The sequence below is a fragment of the Juglans microcarpa x Juglans regia genome, chromosome 3D (genome assembly GCF_004785595.1).
Source record: "Juglans microcarpa x Juglans regia isolate MS1-56 chromosome 3D, Jm3101_v1.0, whole genome shotgun sequence".
Classification (NCBI taxonomy): domain Eukaryota; kingdom Viridiplantae; phylum Streptophyta; class Magnoliopsida; order Fagales; family Juglandaceae; genus Juglans; species Juglans microcarpa x Juglans regia.
The window spans coordinates 11,975,236-11,985,785 of NC_054598.1; the positions used below are offsets into that span (position 1 = coordinate 11,975,236).

The 10,550-nt window shown below is 38.3% G+C and overlaps 2 protein-coding genes across 3 annotated transcripts; both read right to left on the reverse strand.

Moving 5' to 3' along the window:
• Positions 1 to 551: 551 nt before the first annotated feature.
• Positions 552 to 5,293, reverse strand: LOC121256192. Of its 2 annotated transcripts, XM_041156864.1 has the most exons (11): positions 4,931 to 5,293; positions 4,675 to 4,766; positions 4,444 to 4,551; positions 3,967 to 4,049; positions 3,489 to 3,622; positions 2,827 to 2,876; positions 2,613 to 2,705; positions 1,257 to 1,348; positions 959 to 1,065; positions 719 to 807; positions 552 to 615 (listed from the first exon to the last, which is right to left on the reverse strand). In XM_041156864.1, exons 1-10 carry the CDS (start codon positions 5,156 to 5,158, stop codon positions 766 to 768), a joined length of 1,029 nt encoding a protein of 342 aa, XP_041012798.1. In that variant the 5' UTR covers positions 5,159 to 5,293; the 3' UTR covers positions 552 to 615; positions 719 to 765. The 2 variants fall into 2 exon arrangements, with proteins under 2 accessions (XP_041012798.1, XP_041012797.1); XM_041156863.1 differs by having other exon boundaries at positions 552 to 807.
• A 219-nt stretch (positions 5,294 to 5,512) lies between these two features.
• On the reverse strand, positions 5,513 to 9,266 carry LOC121254124 (probable LRR receptor-like serine/threonine-protein kinase At3g47570). Its single transcript, XM_041154089.1, has 2 exons — positions 6,486 to 9,266; positions 5,513 to 6,041 (listed from the first exon to the last, which is right to left on the reverse strand). Exons 1-2 carry the CDS (start codon positions 9,190 to 9,192, stop codon positions 5,605 to 5,607), a joined length of 3,144 nt encoding a protein of 1,047 aa, XP_041010023.1. The 5' UTR covers positions 9,193 to 9,266; the 3' UTR covers positions 5,513 to 5,604.
• Between the last annotated feature and the right edge of the window lie 1,284 nt (positions 9,267 to 10,550).

Below are 10,550 nucleotides of genomic sequence, written 5' to 3' on the forward strand. Positions count from 1 at the left end.
TTGCCCCCAAAGAGAGCATAAAGATTACACCAGGTAGAGCAACTATTCAAGTCACGGCAAATTCAAAGGTTTTCTAGAAGATTTTCCCGACTTAAAAATCCGAATCGGTAGGTCGGTGGTCAGATCAAAGTCACCACTTTCAAGTCCTGCAATTGATCAAGAATAGAAATCTTCATGCATTCCACTTTATCAAATTTTCCAATGCACTATCTGAGCCACTGACATTAATTTTCAGGACAGTGCCTCCCTCCATGCTTTCTGATTCCGGGTGGTTGGGTAACAGGCTGAAACACGTCAAGTAATACAACATAGATCTACAGATAACTTGAGGCACCGAATCAAATAGCTTCCATTGGAAGGAAGCTGCACTAATTATATGAACTCTAAATTCCAGAAACTGTGTTCAGAAAAAACCGAAAGCTACATGTTTCTGTATAATGTCACCGGCTTAAGGGGTAAAAACATATAAAAACTCATCATGGAGTGATACACGATGAAGGAAGTTAGTAATAAGAAAATCCTGCTAAAAAATCAATGCTCATATCTAAGAATTGAAGAACCAACTTTTAGAATGTATTCACTAGCTTCCGTCAGTTGTTCTCCTAGTCTTGATCACTTGTACAACAAAGAATGAAGAAAGGAGATAAGTGTGGGTGTATATATAAAACAAAGACGGGAGGGGGGGACAAAAATCTGTACGGTTCCATGGTAAATAAACCTTAAGAGAGTAGTCTGCACAAGCTTCAATATCAACGAAAATCCCTATCAGGTTGCTTGCAGCAATTCCTTGATATCGTAGCCTTGAAGCTGTACCAAAAAAAAACCACAAGTAGATTTAGCACTTGACACAAATAAAAAACATGTAAAGTTCGTCTGCAATTAAATACATCTATGCATGGTTGTCCATGATCAAGTGTTAACAAGCAAACTTATACGATGAAAGAAATAAAAAACTTACCTGGAGAAATGTGAGAAGCAATATGACTCCTGAGTTCCAAAAAGCATGTATTGTGATGGGTGTTAGAAGATTACGTGTTTGGGCATATGAAAATCCCAAAGCAGTCCCTGCAGGAATCAAAAGGTAGCGTTGGTTTCTTCATAATATATGGACGCATTGATATCTCTCGCGAGCAATAAGTTTGATGCTCTGGGCGAACATTTGTGTTTTACAATAGAAACAAGTAAACTTAAAACATGGTGATATTGAACGCAACTATACACGTCTTTCGAATCTGCTAAGAGGGTAAACATGTTACCTAGCACAAACAACTGGGGGAACTGTCCTGGTGTGAGATGTGCTAGTGCAAATACAGCTGCACTTATAATGACAGCTACTGGTGTAGGTACCCTGCCAAAAATAATAATAGAAGACGAAAAAAAAAAAAAAAAAAGCATTTAAAAGTGGCTAGTCAATAATCACAAGTAATGATCCTAATCAAAAGCAACGAAGTTCAACCCATCCCCTGCTAAGGCATATGGATCTGAGGCTTTGACGATGATCAGGTATCAAAGGAAAAATTATGGATGCAGAAAAGATGAAGTTTTTATATGGAAAAGGGGGGATGGAAGCTGTGACGAAAATGCATGATAACAGAACTATATCTATTCCACTAACGCTTATCCCAACAATGTGGTATTTATCTCATGAACATTTTATTTCATCATTCTTTATGAGAGTTATTCCTGGAAGTTTTCTGCAGCAAGACCTTTCCCAGTCTAGGACCAAATCATTACTACTTTTCCCTTGCTCTTGTAGTACCTCCAGCCGGTGTCCCATCATGGCAAACTACTTCACCAATCAGTCTTCATTATACAGAGCACAACCATTCCAACCTTCTTTTGCCTTGTCATCAATGTATACAGTTTCTTTAAAATGCAATCATATCTAGTCCTATATGTCTTGTATTGCCGCTATCCATCTCATCAAAATTCCAATATTTTCGTATTACAAGAATCTAACTTAACAGTGAAATCGTCCATAAAAAATGACATCATGCCCCTATATTAGTTTTAAAAGATGTTTCCCTTTTATTCATGCATTTCCTGAGCACATAATTTCAGAGCACTCTCCCCAATTTCTCCATCCATCTTTTATCAGATTCAGCCTAAGTAATGTCTCAGGTACCTTTTTTTTTTCCCTATTTAATGATAGTATGTCTAAGCATGTAGCCAGTTCAAGTTTTGAACCCACGACCACAACCTTCCTGATTCTTATGGAGGAGCAGTTGCTATTTGAGCAAGAGCTTATTGACAAGAACTTATCATAGATCTATAACTTCCATTGTAAGAATAATTTACAAAATTATAGTAGACAACGTAGAATAGGTCTTCACCAACTCAATTTTTTTTTTATGAGTAACTTCACCAACTCAATTTATGCCAGCAAATCATAGGTTACAAAAAATGACTGGCATATAGAGGCAAGAAAATTTTCTAAATTCTTTGACCTGGGAGTTTGTTGTTAAGTATCATGTGTGAGTTTGGAAGCAATATAATAACCAATAGTGCTAGGCATATAATAAACACCACGTTTTCAAACAACATAATATTCTTTCTTATATCATGCAAGATTAAAAGAAAATTTGATTACTGGGAACAAAAAAGAACCATACCACTTAGTCATGGACATCATAAAAAATCCCCGAAACACAGTCTCCTCAAGAACTGGAGCAAAGACACCAGTGATGCCCACTAAGCAAGCAGTGCTACAAATAATATGATCAATTGAAGTGGTCAATTCTCGACTCCCAATGATGGCAAGTCTTTTATGAGCTTGGTATGGATGTAGCCAGAACATGCACAACTATGAAGTTTTTCTTGAGATACCTAATACTTGAAGATCCGATTAGTGGGAGCAAGCGAACTAGAGCATCAGTCTGAAACCAAGTTACAAAAATTAAGTCCAACAGAAATAATCCAGAAGCATCCTAGTAATTTTTATAAACATGGTAGTTGAATTGAATTTTTTTTTAAAAATAATTCTCTTCAAGAACATGACAAGAGGAAGCTCATTCAGACAACAAATAATTGGAAAAGGAGAGCAATATTCCATAATGGATCTTTTCCAAAGAATGACTCGAAGGAAAAGCCCATGTTGGTAATTTGCTTTCTTAGCAGCATGAAACTTCGCCAAGGCACAGCCCTTCAAACCCAACCCCAGGATGTAAACCAATGGGGATATACAACCCCACCCGTCAAAACCGTGTCAAATAATCTAGGGGAACTCCTAATGCAGAATTAAACCTAGGGCATATAAGTCCAGCTCATCCCAAGCCTGCCCTTTGACCACTAGGTTGCACCCTGATGAGTCAACCATATTGATAGTAATGATACGAGATTAGAGGAGATGTTACTCCTTGGTATTTAATTCTACAAATTTGGAACAAGTAGCTCACTACATAAACAAAGAAAAATCAAAGGATCATTTTGTCTGTGCCCGAAAATGAAATAATAGAAAAAAACAATGAAGTTCCATATCAATCCCTAACCTCTCTTTGTGGGCTCTCACCACTGAAAAAGGACATGGCAGCTCCTGTCAATGCAATGGCTGTTAGAGCACCAACAAGACCGAACCCTGCCCACAAGAGCCACCCTTTCCGTAGACTAAAAGGTTCCCTCCAATCTGAAACAATTGATTAATATTATTTTCAACAGATTGAGAATATGGGTCCAAATAAACAGATTAGCTGATAACAAACCGCATAGCTGCCAATGATGAATATTTACCATCTAAATCAGTATATCATTGAGAGATTCAACACCTTCTCTTTACTTATCAAAAAAATATATCATTGAGAGATTCAATTGAATTTGGTATAGAAACCACTTCATTTGCTATTTTTTTTAGTTAATGGATTTGCAGCCTAGAACAAGGAACATACCCCGCGGGTGAGATCGGCAATCAACAAAGAGAAAGTACAAAATTGCATTAGGTTAGAGAAACAGAAAATATGATAAGACTGATACCATATCGAAAAACGTCTTCAGGGAGTGGTTGAAAAGTGTTGGCAACGCTATACATAATTCCAAGCACAACTGCAGTAGTAATTCTGCAAAAGCAACAAGTAAAAAAGTCAGACCAATTTCAGGCTTCTAAATCCCACATTATATATCCCGAGAGGAAAATCAGGAACTTTGCAAACAAAGGTGATCATCTGCTTCACTGATAGGCAACACTGCAATGATTTTGGGGGGTGGGGGGGTGGGTGGGTCGTCGAACAGTTTGCATAATTTAGTATTTAAAATTTCATGAATCCCATGTAGAATGTCTTACATTCTGCAGCAAAAAACATACAATTTTCAACTCAATTAAGGTGTGTTAGGGAAATCCCGCTTTCCAAAACATGGTCAAGGGTAAGTGCACGGACCCAAAAATAAAGATCAGGTCCCAAGCATAAAGAGCTTCTGAAGCAGAACCAAACAATGACAAAAGATGACCAATACCCCTGATCTAAAAACAGTATCTCTGCCTTCTCGTCTAAACTTAGCTCCTCAATGCGAAGTCCTAGATATGGTATAGCCGCTGCCTCTACCAACCCTGTCAAAACAAAACTGCCTGGGAAACAAAATTAATTTCATTCCTTGTCAAAAACCAAAGAAACGCCACAGACAATACGCATAGATAGTTTGTTTCACAATCTTTCAGCACGCACACAAAGGGGAAAAAAATGCAACCTTAATCCGCAAGCAAGCGAAGTCAAGGAAACGGTTTGCCATTCCCAGGGCACATCCCATCGCTTCAAAATGGGCCAGTCCAACCCAGTTTCCTGAACAAAATTACCATAGGGTATTCGTTTTTGTTTAAGCATCCTTTTAAGACTAAAAAGGTAACAAATTGAATTTGGAGTATGTATCCTGATTTTACGGTACGTTTTCTTTATCTTTTCTTTACCGAAACTGATTGTGGTCGTTTGGAGCTGGAGAAGCGTACCTTTTCTTGAAGATCGCCTTTAGACTTATCTCCAGCATTGAAAAAGCAAACTGAGCGCAGTGCTCTACCGGAAATGGACCGGTTAAATCGGCGGTGCGACGAGAACCAATTGAGAGCGAGGGCACGGCTTTGCTTGGCAAAGATTTTAGGTTTCGGCGAGCCAGGAAAACTGCAGCAGAAAGAAGACTGAACTAGCAGCGAGGAAACTGAAAGTACCGTCGACACCATTGTTTGCTTTGTTCAATAATTATTCAGTATCAGAAAAATTTAGAGCGCCCAGCGTGCTGTGCCTGTGCTCCTCCGCTTGCTCTCTCTCTAGGATAAGGCTCGAACCAAAAGTCAAAACTCAAAGGGAATGACTATTATTAACTGCCCCCGAACACCATATTATATAAATAATTTTAATAATACGATATTATCTGATAAAATAAAATATTATAATATTTAAAACCCATAAAATAATTATAATCTTTTAAGTTTCCTAATGGTAATAACAGCACTGGCAAATAAAATTTTAATGCTTCTACAATAATGCTAATTAACTTCTAAAATTATAACTTCGTCTGAGAAAGTCTTATTAAATTTCTGATCATCAATAATTATTTGGAAACTGAAAGGTTTCAGAATTAAGGCTAGCACTAGCATATAACATTGACATAGTTTACATGGGGATCTTATCCAGAGATCCCAAAACCTAGAAAAGCATTTTTTATTCGATGCAGTTGCCTAGTCACATCTTCCATATTCATTCTCTCTTTTGGAGGTTCTAATGAACAAGCAAGGCCGATCTGCAGAACTGCCAGTAAGCACTTCTGAACATTTGGGTTCATCTGGCTTTCTTCCTCCTCAATATCATTGTCATGATCATTGTACTTGTAGTTATCTTCTTTTGTTGCTGCTGCTATTTCATCAACTTCTCTTGTTGTGAGAAGCTTTGGGCTCACAATCTGTACAAGTTTCTCTGGCAATGCCATCTTGACAAAATTATGGAGGTTGAAACTGTCTTCAAACATTTCATCAGTGGGTTTCTTTCCTGTGAACATCTCCAGCACAAATATCCCATAGCTATATACATCTCCCTGTGTTGATGCCTCACCACCCATTCCGTACTCTGCACTTCAAACATTTCACATTCATAGTGAAAGTAAGGATGATTTCATGTAGCTAGCTGCTTAATAAATGTGATTTAAAAGGTATGGGATTTAACATCCAAAGTTGTTACATGCATGTTTAATTAGGTATTTGTAATCCTTTTAAGATGACAACAAACAATGGAAATAATATAAAATACCATCTGAGAAGAAGATGAAATGATGATGGTTATAAGATGTGATTTACAGTCTAAAATCAAAATTTGGAGAATGTTTTTGAGAAATCGATGGTTAAAAGGGATTAATGTTCGTGCTTGCATGCATGTATAAATGTAGCAATGAAAACGAAGTTAAGTATTTGGGGGAGCTAAACATGGTCTTTCCTTAATTTGATAAAAATCACAGACCGCAATGCTTGCTAACTAGATTTTAAAAACAAAAAACAAAAGTCACGATTAATTTACCTGGAGCGGCGTAGCCGACAGAACCCTTTATCCCGGTTGTGCTGGTTTGATTGTGAGAAAGATGATTGGTTGGAGAGAGGAGCCTTGCCAAACCAAAATCACTTACATGAGCAATCATGTCATCATCAAGAAGAACATTGCTTGGCTTTAGATCACAATGAACGATGGGTGTTTCACAGTGGTCGTGAAGATAATGCAGTGCGGATGCGACATCAATAGCAGTATTCAGTCTTTGAAGAAGGTTGAGATTTCTTGACTGATTTCCATTGTCTATATCTGGATGCAGCCACTTCTCTAAGCTTCCATTTGGCATGTATTCGTAAATAATTGCTTTGAATTCATTACCACTGTAGTCCACGCTAGAGCAACATGTTAAGATTTTGACAAGATTCCGATGTCGTATATTTCTTAAAACATTGCATTCAGCCATGAAACTCTTGGAAGCTCCTTTTTGTTCAAGCTTCAAGATCTTGACAGCAACCATCCTCTCTTCGTGACGAAGAATTCCTCTATACACACAGCCAAAACCACCACTTCCAATTAAATTGTTGGGAGAGAATCCGCCTGTCACCTGATAAAGCTCCTTGTACGAAACCCTGGAAAGAAGGTCAGATTTTGAATGTATTGAAGTCAATTTCTTTTCCGAATTTCTCCTCCTATAAAGAACAAGACAGCACGATATTATTATCAAAGATAAAATCCCACTACTAACTATGATTGCTATCTTGAAAGCATGGGATTTTCCTCGTTTCTTCTTAACTTTGATATCGCATGGTTGTAGTTGCAGGTCCGGTACACCCCCACAAAGCTCTTTATTTCCTGTCACTGATAGTCTGCTTGCATCGCGGAATATTCCTCCCGTCGGTACCTCACCCGCCAAATTATTGGAGGAAAGATTCAAATATAATAAAACAGATAGTTCCTGTAGATCTTTAGGAATCATTCCTGAAAAATTGTTTTGTGAAAGATCTAAATACTGAAGGCCTTTCAAAGAAGCCAAAGACGGAGGTAAGTTTCCTAGAAATGAATTACCCTGTAGGTAAAGGTACTCCAAGCTCAAGCAATTTGCAAGAGTTCTCGGAATCTCACCAGAAAAGTTGTTTTTAGAGACATCCAATCGATAAATATTTCTTGAATTTCCTACTTCCACAGGTAGGGTGCCGGTTAGTGAGTTGTGTGATAAGTTGAGTACCAGTAATTGGGAAGAAAGAATGTTTATGGGTATGGCTCCACTAAGGGAATTTTCTGAAATATCCAACCTTTGCAAACCTTTGAAGTTGCCAAAACTTGATGGAATGCTTCCTTCCAATTTGTTTTGTGATAAGTTAAGTGTGACCAATCGGGTGAGGTTGCCTATAGAGGAAGGTATCAGCCCCAAGAATCTATTTCCATCCAAACTCAATCCTTCCAGATTTTGAAACTTCCCAAAATAAGTAGGGATGCTGCCTGTCAATAGGTTTTGTGCCATGTTTAAGGAAGTTAAGTTGGTGAGGTTCTCTAATGCTGCAGGAAGAATTCCTGATATTTGATTACCTGCAAGATCTAGTTCTGTGAGCAGCATGGACAAATTTCCTATAGAGTTGGGTAAACTACCTCCAAAATGGTTCTTGGAAAAATAAAGCATTTCCAGTTTGGTGCAGTTTCCCAAAGAATCTAGGAAATCCAAGTCCTTAGATGAATTATTTCCTAGATTATTCGCATGAAAAGCTAGCCACCGGAGATGAAGTAGGTTTCCCAGATTTGGAACTTGTCCTACAAAATTGTTTCGGTAGAGAAGAAGTGTCACAAGCTGAGAAGAATTGGATAGAGAAACGGGGATTGGGCCAGAGAACTTATTCCTATTCATTGCCAAAAACTGCAGATTAGGGAGAGTGAGGCCTATGTTGGCGGGAAGAGTTCCATCAAATCGGTTATCGGCAGTTGAGAGGATGCTCATAGTTGATATATTGTAAAGGGCAGAAGGGATTGTACCAGACAGATTATTGCTTGAAACTCTGAAGAAATATAACCTCTGCAAACGCCCTATATCCTCTGGAATATTTCCCCAGAAATTATTATCCCCTAAGTAGAGTCCTCGGATTGAAGAAACGTTTCCCAAAGAAGGCGGGATGCCTCCTGTCAAGTTATTTGAGCTTAACACTAGCATCTCGAGCCTCTTCAAAGAGCCCAGTTCGTCAGGAATTCTCCCCGTAAATTTGTTCCTTTCCAGATCAATGACTCTGAGTTCAGGACAGTTGGTCAAGCTGCGTGGAATTTCCCCCGTGAATGAGTTGTTGCTGAGGTAGAGATCTTTCAGGCGGAACAAACGAGTAACTTCTGCCGGAATTTCTCCGCCTAAGAAGTTTTCTCGGAGGTTGACAGACGAAAGAAAGCTGAGATTGCCAGCATAAGGTGATATGGATCCGTGCAAAGAATAGCCTTGGAGTTGCAAGGCGGTCACTCTTTGATGCTTGCGGCCGCATGAAACTCCCGGCCATTTGCAGAAGTGGGGTGCAGAAGAAGCATTCCAGGAGCTCAAGATGTTACGTGGATCATTGGTGATCGATTCTTTGAATTTCAGCAAAGCCAAACGATCGGTCTCATTTGTTGGGAAGACAACGGTACTGGCCGTGGCTGATTGTAAGCATAGTAGACTTAAAGAAAATGGAAGAATCACGAGAAAGTACGTGGAGCATAATACGCTTAACTTTAGGTTATGAAGCTCCATTACTTTGGAGAAGCAGAAACTTTGTGAAATATTGGTGCTGGTGCGAGGCAGAGGAACAGAGTATTATGAGGACTCTTCGGTTGGGTGAGAATCCTCAATCTCATTATGTGAAACACAACATCGTTCGAGTGACATCGATCGACGATTAGTTTCGTGTGAACAGCAACTTGAAACTTCAAAAAAATATGCCTTTTTGGACATTTTTTTCAAAGGAGCAACATTAATATTCATATAATGGGAAATTTAAGACCTACCAAGTTTGGTTTTTCTACTTTTGTAGCCGCCTGTAAAGCCTTAAATGTAGTCAAAGTCTTCCAAAAAAGGGTGCAATCATATCTTGAATGGAAAACTTTCAAAGATTAGTATAGTGATTACGGGGAGAACCATGTATCGATGCGATTTTGGTAACTCGTGGTGTGAACTCGAACATTTCAAGGAGTTTCTTGGAGTCTGTTTTTCCGCTTCTAACAGCTATGTGCTAGGTCCGACCGAGCCAGATGCATGTTGAACTTTGAAGCAAAATATCTAGGATTTATAGTCAGAAAAATGTATATTCCAGTAAAGTTTTTAATGTAGATATCGCACTTACAGAAAATTTCTTGTCGAGGAGGGCTCGTGCACATTTGGAATTAGTCGAGAGTTTGTTCTCGAACACCGGTACCAATTATATACAAAAAAAGTTTATGATATCTTTGTATTTCTTTCGCACCATCTCTGTATTATAAGTTGCATCCACCATAAAATTAATCTGTAAAAGAGCGTGTAGGAAATAAACAAGAATTGGATGGGTAGAAGACGAGAAGTCCAGCTCTGCTACGTACAATCGACGGTGGGAAACCGCCGAGTAATCTGTTGATGTATCAGCCAATATATTTAAATAAAAAAAAAAAAAAAAAGGTAAACACACTTAAAATAAGAGAAAAAACGCCTGAGCCTCAAACTTGAAGAAAGCTCTTTCCTAGGTTAAAGAAAAGGAAAGCTTTTACACCAAAGTTTTATTTTTCACCAACAGATCCAATTTAGTAGTGTTTTTCACTATCCCAGAAAAGAAAAAGAAAAAAAAAAAAAAAAAAAAGGATAAAATGCCAATTCCGAAATACTTTTCTTCCACTTTCTTGACAACCAAACAAGACATGCAAAAAATAAATGTAAAACAAGTAGGAAAAATAAAGAGGTAGATCATAGATGGCTGGAATAGAATGAGAATAGAGTTTTGAAATTCTTTGATTCATTGTTCTTCACAGGTACGACTTCCATGAGCTCAGGTAACTTCGTCGCTTTCAATCACCGCGCACAAGAAAGAACAGAAAAGACCTACCGAATCGGTGATCCTATATATGGGTGCAATGAGTTTTTTT